Source organism: Seriola aureovittata, chromosome 1, assembly GCF_021018895.1.
Source record: "Seriola aureovittata isolate HTS-2021-v1 ecotype China chromosome 1, ASM2101889v1, whole genome shotgun sequence".
Taxonomy (NCBI): Eukaryota; Metazoa; Chordata; class Actinopteri; order Carangiformes; family Carangidae; genus Seriola; species Seriola aureovittata.
The window spans coordinates 12,852,046-12,867,679 of NC_079364.1; the positions used below are offsets into that span (position 1 = coordinate 12,852,046).

The 15,634-nt window shown below is 42.7% G+C and overlaps 2 protein-coding genes across 2 annotated transcripts in view; both read left to right on the top strand.

The window, feature by feature from the left end:
* The window catches only part of acsf3 (acyl-CoA synthetase family member 3), a 30,617-nt gene extending 28,552 nt beyond the window's left edge, over window positions 1-2,065 (top strand). Inside the window, exon 10 of the mRNA XM_056372571.1 lies at window positions 1,916-2,065. Within this exon, the coding sequence (XP_056228546.1) occupies window positions 1,916-2,030 (115 nt within the window). The 3' untranslated portion in view covers window positions 2,031-2,065. The remainder of the gene's footprint in view (window positions 1-1,915) is intronic.
* Window positions 2,048-15,634, top strand: part of cdh15 (cadherin 15, type 1, M-cadherin (myotubule)) — a 37,190-nt gene continuing 23,603 nt past the window's right edge. Inside the window, exons 1-3 of the mRNA XM_056372558.1 lie at window positions 2,048-2,172; window positions 4,997-5,131; window positions 6,035-6,151. The gene's annotated coding sequence lies outside the window, so the exon portion shown is untranslated. The remainder of the gene's footprint in view (window positions 2,173-4,996; window positions 5,132-6,034; window positions 6,152-15,634) is intronic.

Consider the following 15,634-nt stretch of genomic DNA (forward strand, 5'->3'; position numbering starts at 1 on the left):
TTGGTCTGTATGACCAGTATGGGTGAGGTCACCAACAACTGGACCACCTGCCCTCTTTAAAAGTGCTTTGCGGCAGCAGGTGGACTCCAACCCGTACCACCAGTGGAGACTGTGACCTGAATAACTTACCTCCAATCCATCATCCTGAACTCACGAAAACAAAACACAAAAAGAGCACCATATCCCATTACTGCAAGGGAGAGCTGACCCCGTCTTATTACGGTGATTCAAGAAGACAATTTCCACGGCTTTTTGTCAGTCCTGTGGTAAACAAATGAAGGCTCCTAATGCGGTTTCTGCAGCTCTCCCAGCAGTTCGGCACACATGTCCCCAGTGGCTGGCCCTGAAGTCTTCAGATCAATAGGAAAGGATGTGAGAGAAAGAGAGGCCAGAGATGGACTAATGAGGGGAGCTGAAGGAAAGACAGGAGATGAAAAAGAGGAAGATGTGGGGGAAGCGAACAAATGATTGTTACGGGAAGCTTTGTCTTGCGAGCTAACAGTTTTTTTTTTCTCCCTTCCTAAATGTCAGTGGAGTTTATTTTGTCTATCGCAGACAGTTGCTGGTGACATGCAGCCCTCCACTTTGCAGTGACTTTAGGCACAAACACCCCTCTGTCTTACTCTTTTCCCCTCTTTTACTCCACCCCTTTCCATAAAATTTGGTTTCATTTTTATTCTTCTTTTTGTCCTCTACACTGTCCTTTCTACCTCTCACGACTATTATTCATTCAGATTTCTGAATTGTGTGTGTGTGTGTGTGTGTGTGTGTGTGTGTGTGTGTGTGCGTGTGTGCGTGCGTGCGTGCGTGCGTGCGTGCGTGCGTGCGTGCGTGCGTGCTTGTGAGTGATTGTGTGTGCTGTGGGCTCCATATGGTGTGGGGGTGTTAGATCTTTACTGCTGTGGTCTGCTGGTCCAGCATGGTGTATTACTACTACTGCCTGTTACCCAGGATAACACACACACACACACACACACTTAAAAACTCACAGTGTTTCCAGCCACGGGTGCTGCCAGCGGACAGGCAGTGCCAGCACACAGCCCACTGCTGAGGCCAGGATGTAGAGGAGAGAGTGGGAGATAAAATGAGACATAAACAAGTAGATGGATGCTCACTCTTCAGTGCCCTGGCTTCAGCTGTCAGTCTGAATCTCTATCACACCCTCTGCGCCCCACACTGCCTTGAACACGCACACTCATGCACACACAAACACTCTGCCCCGGAGAAACTGGTGACACGAGCAAAGCCCCATTACAGAGATGTGTATGTATGCACAAATACTCACTCACACTTTACTCACTGAGTCAGAGAGACGGAGAGACAGAGACATCTGCTGAAAGTGGTATTTGATGGCAGCAGCATGAGTCATTATGTTCACTCGCACCACAAGCGTGCACACAGGAACACACACGCATGCACAAACAAACAAACAAACAAACAAACAAACTAGGTTAGAAGATAATAAAAAAGCTCCAGGCTTCAAAACTTGACGTAACAACCATACACTAAAAACTGAAAAAAAATAAAACACTTTTAATTATCCCAGCCTTCTGTTTTTCCTTTTATTATTTGTTTTTTTTATTTCATCTCACAGTGATTATATTGTTTTGTACGAAGGGAATTGTCTGTGTCTGGAAGGCGAATTGGGGGTATTAGGGAGGAGAGCTGCAGAGTGTATGAAGGACATTTCTTTCCTTATCTCGACTGCTCTGCCACAGGGCTGGCCTTTGTTTTGCAGTTGTTTTTTCCTGTTTTTGTTTTCCTTTTTGTCGTTGCATATGTGCGCGCGTGCATGTTCCGTACGTTTGTGCATCCTTCAGTGTTAAGCGTGTCCCTGTGCATGCTTGTATTAGTTCAGTCCGTGTGTTTCTGCAGTAAACAGTCGTCAATTTATTAACACCAGTGTTTATTGCAGGGAACACATGGCGCCCTACACCATCCCCACAGGCCTGTTGCTGGTGGAGGAGATGCCGAGGAATCAGATGGGCAAGGTCAACAAGAAGGACCTCCTGCGACACTTCTTCCAATGACTGGACCACTTCGATATGTATAACAATACACAGGTTCCTGGTCCCTCCCTGGCTGTTCCCATCTGGTCCTTAGATCCGACAAACATCACAGACAAGTGTGCAGAGGGAATACGAACTAATGGAAAATGACTTAACCTCTGAGGTAACTTAATCACAACTACAGACATTGCTGCAAAGGTAATTCTGTTGCAATGAATGCTAATTATTATTGCATTCTTTATCAGTTATGTGTAAGAGGTTTGGAAATCATCACTTTGATATATCATTTTTTGAGGCAGTATGAAACAGATCCATTAAGAGGACAAAATGTGAAACTTCATATACCAAGAAAGTCAAAATTATCTGAAGTGACCCGAAAAATGGTGGTTTAAATTCAAACTGAATAACAGACAGATGAATGATACGTAAGAAATTTTCAAGTAGTGTTAAATGATATGTGACCTAATATGACCCACTTTTGTAGGGTTTGTAATTTTATCAGTGTACCAATTCCATACTGCAATACTGTATGAATTATAACCAGGTTTAGGCTGTGTAGTATGTTGACACTGGAAACATGACAAAAGTGATTTTTGAATGATTTGTGTATATTTATGTCTTAATGGACACCACTGACCCTCAATGTAATGTACAAATGAAATGAAGCAGCTTCCCCCAGCTCCAAACAAATTTAAATAAATTGCGAATGAATAATTGTTTACTAACTGCGAAACAGTGTATACACTGTATACAGTTCGTATGTTGTACAGAACTGGGACAAAACATTTGATACAGTTACTCAAAGTCAATATACTTGTTTATGAAGTATCTGCACCCAGCAGAACTGTGGGATACGCTGTTCTATCTGCGTTAATGAGATGGGAACAGCCAGTGTAGTCTGCTTTGGTTCCTGATGAATAATTCCTCATACTCTGAACAGGATGTTCAACTGTTGCACAGCGGTACTGTTATTGGTAAAGAGTGCTTTGAGTACTTCATTGGTTTATTCAGATGTTTTACTGGTGGAAATGTGGTGTGATCACAGAATACAGAATAACAGTTTTGATGGGTGGAGTGTTGTGACCACAATCAAGAATCATAGTTAATTACACCTGCAATAAAAACAAAATAAAAGACAGTGTGTTGATAGAAAAGGAGGCTTCGAAATGTGATCAGTGAGTAAACATGGATAATATTAGTTCCTCAGCTCTGTACACACTCTGATACGCTTGAAATGTTTATCTGAAAATAAAAAAAAAAAGTTTTATAAAATTTAAATTAAAAAGTGTTTTGGAGTTATTTTAGTTTGCTACTTTTTCAGAAGTGTGTGTGCATGTGCGTGCGTGTGTGCAGCTGTGGTTACACAGGTGTGATGAGAGCCTGAAGGCGGATTCTTTAGCAAGGCACAACACCGCAGCTGGATGCCCCGCACTGCATCTGACTAACCCTCGCGCTCCGCTTGCTCTTCTCACCTCTCATCCTTTCTCATCTCCATTTTTCCAATACTTCACCTCTCTGTCTTCATCACAAGTCAAAACAGATTGCAGTTGCACCGGGACCAACTTCACTGTGACTCCTTTTGAATCAGCGCTGGCGTGCAGCCAGAATAGGCAGAGAGAGCATGAAGAGATGAAAGAAAAGGCACTGAGAGGAGGAAAAATATAAAGCAGGACTGTCAGAGAGATTGGAGCCTTGACAAGAGCTGGCTAGAGAAAGTTGATAGAGGAAGGGATGACAGAAATGAAGATGCAAAAAAAAGAGTCGTAGGGTTTTGAACAAGTGATATGCAAAGGATATGGAGATAAAGAACAAGGGGAAAGAGTGAAGGACACACCAAAATACAGTTGAGATAAACAATCGTGATGAACAACCAGAGAACTGAAGATGGAAAGAAATACAAGTGCAACCTCCAGCCGATACAACCTCCTGTCCACACACACACACACACACACACACACACACACACACACACACACACACACACACACACACACACACACACACACAGACACACAGACACACTCGTCCGCCCACAGTCACCAGAGACCTGATTAAGAGAGCAGAGCTATCGATCTGTGGGCTGGCAGGCTAGGATGGATGAGCAGGCAGGGCTGCAGGAGCACCAGAGGACAGTTTCAGTGCCCCCAAATCCCCCCGCCGCCCCACCCAACCACCCACGCCAGAGCTGAGAGCCGGCCAGAGCCACGGGCAGGAAGGCTGGGGCTGCCACGCTGAGGCTGCAGCCAGCAGCAGAGGGTCAAAATCAAAACTCAAGAGTGTTGAGCTGTTGTACAGTAATAGGCGCACTGTACTGTTGGTGTGTGTGTGTGTGTTTAGGAGGGACATACAGGACTGGTTCCTGCGCTCGCCTGGTGCATACAAGGGGGAGGGGAAGCTGGTGGATATTCCCTGGACTCAAGCTTGATGGAGTACTTGTGCCCTTGAACTACCTCCACCTCCCCTTTCTCTCTATCTCTCTCTCGCAAACACACACACACACACACTCCTTGGCTGTGTTTGCTGGAGCATGGTGGAGGAAGTTGTCTGTAGATGGCTGCTTATTGGGCCCCAGGGTCCTGGAGGGTGGGTTATGGGGGACACCAGTGAGGTTGTTTATGTGTTTGAGACCCACAGAGAGTTCGGGTAGAGTGGTGAAGATCTTAAAGGCAGGCAACGTTACAAAGAGATGAAGGGAGAGTTTATATTGTCACGTTGGTGCTGGTGTCTTTTTGCTTTGTCGCAGGTTCACTTTTTATGTGAGTCTGCCTTCAAGATGATATTTGTTTTTCTAGACTAATTTAGCTTCCTGTTCAGACAATGGACACATTAGGTTATAACAGGAATCAGGTGGCATCACAAACTAACAAAGAATTGAAACAGTATTAGATTTCAAAAAGATTTTTTTTTTTTTTTTTTATTACATCGGGTACACTGATTGAATGCCAGTTCATTCAATCATTGATTTGTTTTCTCTATCCACTTTTCAGACTCTTCTCCCAGCATACACCTGGCTGACGGCAGACGGAAACGCTTGACGGATTGAAACTTCCTCACATGGGCGGACACAGACCCATGAGCGCTCAATTACACCGTAACAAACAGATCAAAGGACACAAGCACAGGTATGACCCCAAAATTATAATATGATCAAATTTAAGCAAGTTATCCACATAGAATTTTTCCCAATAAAAGTTCCTAAGTGCTTCAGAATAAAAGCAATTAAAGAGCAACTTAATGAATTCCAGTGGTTTAACCTTTCACCTTGCTTCAGTCATGTAGATGTGTACTCTAGGATGTTTCTGTACACCGTGACATCACAGTTTGGTGTGGTACAAGCACAACAACACCAATTAAAACCGATGGAATGCTAAAGAAAAAGTAACCCCAACGTAAAATCACAACTTGTTGTTTTTACGGTATTTGTAGAGAATAAACAAGAACGTGTGAGTGAACTGTAGACTCACATCTTGATACCTTTGGACAGACCTGGGCGAGCTGTTTCCCCTGTTTCTAGTCTTGGGGCTAAGCTAAGCTTCATATTTTCTACACAGATGTGAGAGTGGTGTCAATTTTCTCATCTAACTCTCTGAAAAAAAGACGAATAAGCATATTTCCCAAAATATTGAATTATTCTCTTAAACAAAAGAGCACAAAATATAAGTTTCTCTCTTTGTTGAATGGGATGATCTAATACTAATTGGTAAAGTATTCCAAAGTTATGGTTGACAAACGATGGCCTCCCCTTATATTTCAGCCAGGCTCTGGGAACATCTATTAGACACTAATTATCTGGCCCGAGACACTTTATGTCATTATATGAAAAGAAAAATTCAGAGGTGTGTATGGGGCCCTCAGTATGTAAGGTCTGATATGTAATAATTAACATTTGATATTTAAATTTCACCATGCAGCCAAAGCAAAGAGATCAACAGTAATGTGCTACCTGCACTCGGAAGGTTTGGATTTGGTCTTGTGCATACAGTGTGTTACTTTGAAACTCATTCTCTGTCACTCTGACTCCTCAGACGTCTCAGTCAGCCCGTCACTCTGCTGTGAACATGAAAGCCGTCCATCATGAATGATTCTGGAGGAGAAAGAAGTTCATCCCTCTTCTCTTTGAACACTGACTGCATAATAAACAGGTCAGACTGAAGTAATAAGCCACAGACACACAATAGCTTCTCGGCTCAAGGCAGAACACTTATACACTGCTGGTCTATTGAACATTGCAGACACAAACAGAAAATCAAGCTGCAGTTATAACTTTCACACGTGCACACTTTTGACAATCACATAAGGCTTCGGGCCTGCGGCTACTTGATGAACATGACAGGCTTTATGCATGTAAGTGGGTAGAAGGAGGAGTGATCGGAGGATGACAGGCAAGGCTCTTCAGCCCCAGGGACACCCTGTGTATACAGTACACACACACACACATACACACACACACACACACACACACAATCAAACGCACATCAGTGAATCCAGACCCCCACCAGCTCTGTGTGGGTGCGTAACCAATGCTTGTAGTGGCAGGTTGTTGTTTACATGGAGCTCATGTTTATTCTAAAGCTGCTTACACCTCACTGGCTCAGCCTCGGGCTTCGTTCCTGTGAAACTCCTGCTGACTCGCTCTCTGTTTCATCTTGGCCCTTTTCTCTGTTGACCTTTTTCCCTCTTACCGTCTCTCTATCGCTCCCTTTTATTCCCACTCTCTGTCCCTCATTACTATCTGTTAATTATGTTTGTCTCATTGCCTGTGATGTTCCACAACATGTTTTTTGAATGAAGGACATAACACGCAACTCCTGTGTCCAGTGGTGGAAAGTAACTAAGTACGGGTTACTCAGTTTACACAATTACCGTACCTAAGTACAACTTTAAAGTACTTTCATTTAACTTTAGTATTTCCATTTTATGCTACATTACACTTCAACACCACTACGTTTCAGAGGGAGATACAGGATAGTGTGGTGTTGCTACTTTTATTTAAATAAACGCTTTTAATACTTCTTCCACCACTATCTGTATCTTTGCAGTTGAACACAACTCTAAAAAACTTTTTTGGGAAAAAAAAAAAAAACAAAAGAAAAAATAAAACAGAATCAATACTGAATTATCATGTTCTAGCTCTCATAACTCGGCCCACTCAACAATGGAGAGAGACAAGGTCATGAGAGAATAAATAGCAGGCAGACTAGCTAATGATCTATCATTCTGGACAAGCGGCTGCACCCAAGAGCGGGCTGGCTGACAAGATCATTAATAAAAGCTGCTGGGAGAGTGATCGATCGGCTTGATGGATGATCAGAGCCACAAATACTATAAAACACCTGGATGTCAAGCCTTGTCTCTTTGAAGAGAGGGAGGGAGGGAGGGAGGGAGGGAGGGAGGGAGCCTTAAAAAAAAAAAAAAAAAAATCAAAAATCCAGACCCCAGCGGGGAGTCGTCAGAGGGGATCAAACCCTGACGCTCCACCTCTGTACTGTGCTGGGAAATGAAGTCGGCGCTGCAGCCGCATGTGTGATTTTATGCATGTATCTGTGCATAGCTGCGCTGTAAATCTGCCAGTGTGTTTGATGCCGTCAGTGTGTGTTGTACACACACAGAAGCTCAGTGTGAGAGCATCATTGTAATTTGAGGTAGATCAGGGAGTCAGCAGGTGTCGTGCTGTACAGGCTGCTGCAGCAGTCCACCGTGGTGTAATGGGAGGTATTTATTATTGACGTGCTCCCCTCACACCATTACTGAGCGCTGTGGTGGTAATCTGTGTCTCTACTACGTATCTCAACTCCCTCCTTCTTCTCTCCTCTCTCTCCCTGCTCTATCTGTAGTATCTGCCAGTGTGTTACAATGTCTCTTTTGTCATCTACACACACACACACACACACACACACACACACACACCTTACTCAGCAGTTCATCTCGATTCCTAATCTTTTCAGTGAGAGAGAGAATGAGTTCAGAGTGAGTGTAGTCTCCTTGCATGGCTGCGTGTATCAATATCTGTACATTGATCTGGCCTTGCCTCTCCTCCTCCATTCGTCCAGATATAGATTGGTTTTTCCCAGCAGGTATCTGTGCCTAGAATCTGACTGATGGGTGGAGTGCGTACGGGAGGGTGTATTGAACCAGGGTGTCCCACATGCCACTAGAGTGTGTTAGACCGCTGAGCAAAAAAGCACTGGGAGGAGGAAAGGGGGGCAAGGTTATACTTCAAACAAGTGTAACAGATACTGGCTAGAGGAGTGACACTCCTATCCATTTCTGAATTGATGCAGTGGTAAAGATAAAGGTGTAGGGCTGCAACGCTCATTTTCATTATCGATTAAACTTTTCATTACTTTTAGATTTATTGATTAATCGTTCGGCCTATGAAATGTCAGAAAGTAAAGAGAAATGCACATCAGAGTCCGAGCTGACTTTTTCTTGCTGCTTGTTTCGTCCAACCAACAGCTCAGAACCCAAACTTGTTTAATTTACAATGTTATAAAACACAGAAAACAGCAAATCCTCATATTTGAGAAGCTAGGAACAGATAAGATTTGACATTTTATCTTTATAAATGATTTTAACAGTAAATGGTTTGACAAAGTTTTTACCAGGTTGTTTTCTTTTGTTCGGCTCTCTTGACTTGATTGTTTCAGCACTAAAGTAAACAGAGTCTGAGCAGGGGTTTTAACCATTATTCTTTAGTACAAGTCTATAGTGACCTGATTCTTAAGTATCACAGTTTTAGCTGCAAATAAAAACAACATTGCTTTAAACTCATTTCAAACATAGAATTGACAATAATAAATTCCCCAAAAATATGTTTTTGATGAAAATTGACTTCGTCCTTTCACTTATAGATTAAAAAAAGTTGCTTTGATATCTTTAAATGTCACCTTCTATATTCTATGTTTATTACTCATAGGCTACTGTAATTGCTCCATGACTGGCACAAACCAAACATGAAATAATCACCACAGTAGTCAAAGCTCAAATAACCAAAACAATAAACACATGTACATAAATGGAAAGACATCATTCAAAAAATAATGTATAAATGAATCAGATTGGGCAAAATATGGTCCTGAAGTAAAGTATGCATTTAAAGGTTAAGCTTAAAGTGACCCCTAAAAATAAATACCAGACTGACTGTACTCACTATTTTGTTTCCTATTAATACAATACTCGCTACAGTAAAGGTGTGTAATCTGGGTTTCGGCTTGGTGTGTGTAAGCGCGAGTAGAAAGGATGTTTTATGTGTGAATGCATTTTGTCTGTATGTGTCTGTGCCGTTACCATCGGGGCCTGACCATAAATCAGAGGCCCTCAGGCCGTGGGATAGCCCAGCTCGTGGCTCCATGTGTAATTACAAAGCTGACATTTAAACAGCAGCAGCCATATTTCACTTGCTCCAGCGCTGGATGCAGAGTGGTCTACAGATGGAGTAAAAGTTTTCAACTAAAAAAATAAAAAAAAGTCAGGAAAAAAAAAAAATCAATAAGAGATAGAATGCATTCTAATGCCTTGTTAATGGACCCGCATATTAATTATTCAACAGTGGCCATTTTGTCTGCTCATTAAAGTGGCAGCTGTGAGGAGAAATGTGCAGCATTACTCTGCCCTGCTCTGCTCGGGCAGCGTTATCACTACATTCTCCTCCTCTCACAACGCTAGACACACAACATGTCTGCGTGTGTTTGTGCTGCATGACACTGATTTGGATCTGTTGGTTTTCACATCCATAATGTATCTATTACACTCTATCTAGTACGCCGCTTCTATAAGAGATGTTATCTCTGGCGTGTATCACCGTAACAAGTCGAATGTACCATATAATGTAATCTGTAATGTAATTGATTGAATGATTTCATCCTCAGTTATATCTTATCATTACTTTGAATGATTTGTGTTCGATTACTTTTGGTTAACAACGTTCACACAACAATAGTTGCATCTTGCGTGGCTTTTTCTCAAATGTAAAAACTTTCCTTCTTCCGTTGCTTTCTCCACCACGTCTCTGCAACGTGAATGTATTACACTGTCATTTTATCATTTACTGTTCACATCTGAAAAGGGCGACTTCACACATGTTAACCATTTTGGGAAATGTTGGAAAATCATTTCGCACACTGATGCAGTGACAGGCTGAGGCAAAGTGAGAACAGAAAAAAGTGTAAATTACACCATAACACCAGCTCTGTGCCATGTGTCACCCATGTTTCCTAGAAATTATGTTTATGACTAGGAGATGGAGTTCCGCTGCAAAAATGTTGCTGCTGGTAACTAGTCAATTTAATAAATAATCAATCTGGAGCTTAACTTTAAAACTTTTTAAATTAAAGCAAAGAAAGGTGTGTTAAAAAAAACCTCTTTATGACCATTGTGTCGTGTGACCTGGCCTGTGTTATCCAGTGTACTGACAAGTACTGATTCGAAATTATATCTGGTTTATTTGTCACTTTTTATCAAAACTTTAAAAACCATTTAACCATATTTTTGCAGCAAGCCATGTATTATTATGATACAAATAGTTGTTTTTTAATCCAGGAAGGGCCCATAGTGTTGAGGATGAGTTTGAGGGCCACTGCTGGCAGGGTGAGTCAGTGGTGAGGAAATGTATCTGAGGTGGGAGCTGTGAGACAGGGGGAAAAATTAAAATTCCTCTTTGGCCTGCTGTCAACCTGTCTGCTGACTGCTCTGAGAAGCTGCTGCGTGACGGGATTCCTAATGACACTGCAGCAGCCATTGCCACGAATTGCTTTGACTTGATTTATTTCTCCTTTTACAACCCCACCCCCCCACCCCCCCACCCTCCTCACCACCTCCACCACCCACCCACCCACCTCCTCCTCCTTCCTCCAAACATTGCCATTCAAGCATTCAGTCTCTCTCTCCATCTCCCTCTCCCTCTGTCTTCATAGACACACATATACCATCTCCTCTTAAGCACCATGCCAGTGGCAGGGAACATCTGTCTCTAGGTCCCCCTGCCACACAGTGTTAGAGTCAGGGTAGGTCGCTCACTCGACTGGCCAGTCTGGGAAGGCCTGTGGGCAGCAGGACTGGCTCAGATATGAGGGCGTCCAGGCGGAAACTTGTCCCCAGGTCCATCCTGCTTTGCCTGCCTCATGCCATTTGTATCTCTTTGTGTGTGTGTGTGTGTGTGTGTGCGCGCACATGTATGTGTGTTAGGGAGAGAGAGACAGAGAGAGATTTTGCAAGCATAGACAGTGATTTTGTAGGTCAGAGGCCACCAAGGCATCAAAAACAACTAAAGGCTGCCTCTACGTGTCCTCTCACTCTTTGTGTCTTTTTCTAAGTGCCTCTGATGCTCATGTCTTTCTGTTTGACTTTGTAAAATATGTGTGTGTGCGCTTTGCACAAGCCTTCAGTACATGTGTGTTTTCTCGGCCTTGCAGCAGTGCAGAACTAGCAGTGATGCATCCCTGTGCTCAGCCACTGTTTGGCCAGTTTTAATCTCCTTACATTTAGACTGTTTAAATTGTCTCAGTTCAGTTAAGTTCCTATTTACCTAACCAAAGTGGAATGCTATCAGAGGCAGCAGGCAGTAGTCTGCCAGTCACACAGCAGATAGCTCCTTCATGCAGCGACAGCCCCGATAAGGGGGGAAAGTACTCTTTAATCAAACAGTGGATGGAATAGGGGATGAGAACAGGGAGCCTGGACTGGGTTGTATCAGCTATTCCTTACTAACTTTGTGTGTAAAGTCCTTCTTAAGTTCTCAGTAATACTAGCTAGCTTCAAAGTAGCGATTTACCAAACTGAGTTGCACCTAAAATTTTGTCTTAGCTGTAAATTGGTTGCTAGGAAAAATCTGTGGCACTGTCCAGTCAAAATCAACTATGTAGGCTTAACATGAAGTCACAAACATAACTGCTAAATGGCTGCTAAATAAAACAGCTTGAGAAAGGCCAAAAAGATATATTTAACTTTTTATATATTATTAAATAATATATTAAACTGCCAGTCCTTTGTAAATGTAGGTGTGACCTTGTTTACTTACATACACGGATAAAAACGTGTGTTTCAAATTTAGCAGCATTTATGCCATATAGAGTATGTGAATGGAAATATCTGATTATGCTAACCTTACCAAAGCTATTTAGCTAAACGTTTTGTAATTTGAGTTTTAAAATGTTATTTTTGTGAGAAGAAATTTAATTTCTTCCCAGTTCTCATCATGTTTCATATTAGTTAATTTTTTACTCTTTACCTTAAACAGGTCATTTGTTAGCAAATTAATATCAGCTTTGTCTGTTGGTTCACTTTCCTTACGTTCTGTACCTGGCAGTTAGTCGCTGTAAATATTTTGTGACAACTAATCTCTAAGTAAGAACTGAGCTAGTTAGTTATGTGGTGAAACCCAATTTTATTTAAGTAATGTGTAAATAACCCATGAAATAGATGGGAGATTTTATGGGTCTGTAAATTCTAATTTATTTTCAATCTCTCAGGAATTTTTGAAGAACCATCTAATTTGGTAGCCGACTAAATACAGGTATGGTAGAGAGTGATCAGTGATCAGTGATCAGTTTTTTTATAAATAAAGCACAACCTTGAATGAGTAAAAATATTCCTTGGGGTCTAAATGGAACAATTTCTTTGATGGAAATTCATCTGGAAGTCAATAACAAACTCAACAACTAACAAAAAATAAATAAAAAACTAAACTAAAATAATTTTCCCTGGACTTTGTCTCTATTTTTTCTGTTATTAGTACCAAACTACATGGTTCTCTTCAGGAAACTTTCAAGAAATTCCTTGGAAACAGCGGACCTGTGAAATAAATTACCCTTAAATCTCTGGGTAAACACTTAGGCTAAATTTGGGCTTATGAAGAGTAGTTACAAAGCGGCACCTGGTGCACTTAAAGGGCATCCTGGTTCTTCTTTCTGTCTTCTTCTTCTTTCCTGTTCCTCGATTTCTTTCATCTTGAATTTCTTCGCATTTTTCTCCCTCAGTTCCCCAGTTCTTTTCTCCCACAATCACTCCATTTCGATATCTGTAACTGTCCCTCCTTTTCCATATCCATCCATCTTTTTCCATGCCCTTTTCAGTAGGTGGGGTATTTATCATCTTTATACCTGGAGGTTTGAGGGCCATGCATTGGCCTGATAGATGGGCTAGCCACTGATGTGCAACCACCTCAGGAGACACAAACCAGACAGCTATTTAGTAGCTGAACAAGACACATTGCTTTTCTTTTATTGTTTTCAAACTGCAAGGATGTGTGTGCATGCGGGGGGTGGGGGGAGAGGGAAGTTTAAGAGGAGGAGGAGCAGGAAGGAAAGAGAGAAATGAAAAAAAAACAACAACAGATGCTCCTTGGCTGTCCAGAAAAATGCAGCAACTGTGCACAAGATGGGCCATTATCCATCTACAGTGTATCACTATGTTGTTGACAAATCAATGGCTCTGACAGTGATGACTCTGTGTTACAACAAACATAAAGCACTCAGACAGTCTCCCTGCCTGCTATGGAGACTGCAGCAAGGGAGCACTTGGGGCAAGGGTACTCATAGCCAAGAGCGGTGTGTGTGTGCGAGCGTGTGCAACTGTGTGCGTTTGTGTCTGTGTGTGACAGGGGGGGTTTTCATTGAGCACATTCGTGTTTTCAGTGTTTGTGTGCAGGTGTAGTTGTGAAATTTTAATATAAATGCACCAGAGCTCCTCATGAAAGCTTCATGTCATTGATCACATTTTATGAATCATACATATTATTGCTGAGGCTAAATATTAACATTAATTAAAAATACCTTTCAGCCCGACTTAGACATTTTCTTATAGATTCTAAGCACTGAGGTTAACACAGCGCTCCGATTCTTTAACTCAAATCAGTCTTTTCACAAGCAGTCTGCAGAGGCTTTAATGTGAGACTTGACCTGCTCCTTGTTAAAACTACTCTGCATTAATATCTTGCAGAATAGAAATCTTCAGACAGGGTTGTAGCAGCTCAGTAAGGAATCGCAACTGCAGGCTGTAGCTGAATGTGCTACAGAACAAAGATACATTCATGCAGACATACTGTACAGTACATGGGATTTATGGTTAACATGCAACATGCATGCTGAGACAGGGAGGCGGTGCGCTCTGGTGGGCACGTATAGAGATATCATCTCTGTGTGGAAACTGGGAGTTGGAGATGGCTAAGGGGTTTGGGGGGGGGGGCATGTAATGAGTTAGCCAAGACTTGCAGCACGAGCCATAAGAAAGAGAGGAGGGAGTTTGATTGACAGGTAGTCTCAAAGCACCCTGTGGCAGGTGCCAGGGGCAGGTCACTGGGGCGAGAACACTGTTACCCATATAGATATAAACGCTTGACTGCTTGACTGCCATCTTTGCATATGGGGCTCTCATTGCTCAGGACACATGAACCCAATGGTTTCTCATCCGGAGGTTTTAAAAAACAAAAGCAAAGATGAGAGAAATCTCTAAGACATTCTCCAAGACAGTTCACGTTGATGAACAGAGAAACTGTACATCAAGTGTGTTTTTCATCTGTAGTCCCCATTCAGATGTTAAATGGTGACACAAGGTGCTCCCAAAAAAAAGACACCGTAGGTCGTTTGTACAAGCAACTTATTACAACCCAAAAAAGATAAAAATTACAAAGAAATGCATAGCAGTTATAGTTCATAAACCCTTACAAAGTGAGCAATGACGTATGCCGTTTGCGGCTACTACCATTGTTTAGATTGGGAAAAAGAGGCAAAACTTTTGTCCCGCAGCAGAGGGGACATTTTTTCATCCTGATAGTGAGAAAAGATTTTGGAAATACCTTCAGAACAGTAAGTAAATGTTGATTAAGATCCTCATGGGTTTTTCAAAGAACCAGAAACTAGTAAACCATTTCCCTTTAGTGAAGCCCCCTCCCTTTCCCTCCCAGCACTTGGAGGTCAGAGCTCAGGATCAGCTGAAGAACAGCATCACTGCTGGGTACAAATCCTCTGAAGGGCAGTCCCTGTACTTACTACACCACCCTGCTGCCCAAATTAAAGAGGCGACAAAGTCTATGGATGTTAAGTGAACAAAAAGAAGCAGGGAGACAAAATCATGCTAGGAGTAAAAGCCCAGTGAATGTAATTTTTGGCTCAACTAAGCGCCGCCTCTGATTTTATCCATGCACAGAGACAGAGGGAGGAGAGCAGAAAGGACAGAGAATGGGGGGAGCTGAAGGGGTTAAAAGGGACCAATGTCGGCGGAACACAGGCAATAAGACGTGTCGACAGCGACAGGAAAAAGACGGAGGCTGCCCATGTGCCTATGTCTCCTCCACCACCCTACCCCCCTCCGCCCACCCCCTCCACTGCAGACAAGCATATGTGGGCTGACAACATGACATTGCCAGTGAAGAGAGGGAGGGACAGAGAGAGAGGGAGAGACAGAGAGAGAGGGAGAGGGAGAGAGAGAGGGAGGGAGGACCAGGAGCCTCGGTAGCCCTGACATCCCCGACTCTGACAGCTGATGGAGGCAGATTAGGCTCACGCACGCACATAACTGTCACCCGCCTCCCACACCCATCCCCATCCACCCCTCTCCTCAATTCTAGCTCCCTCATCCAAAAAGCCATGCAGAGGCCTTCCTCTAACTCTTCTCTCTCCCTCAGCTGCTCC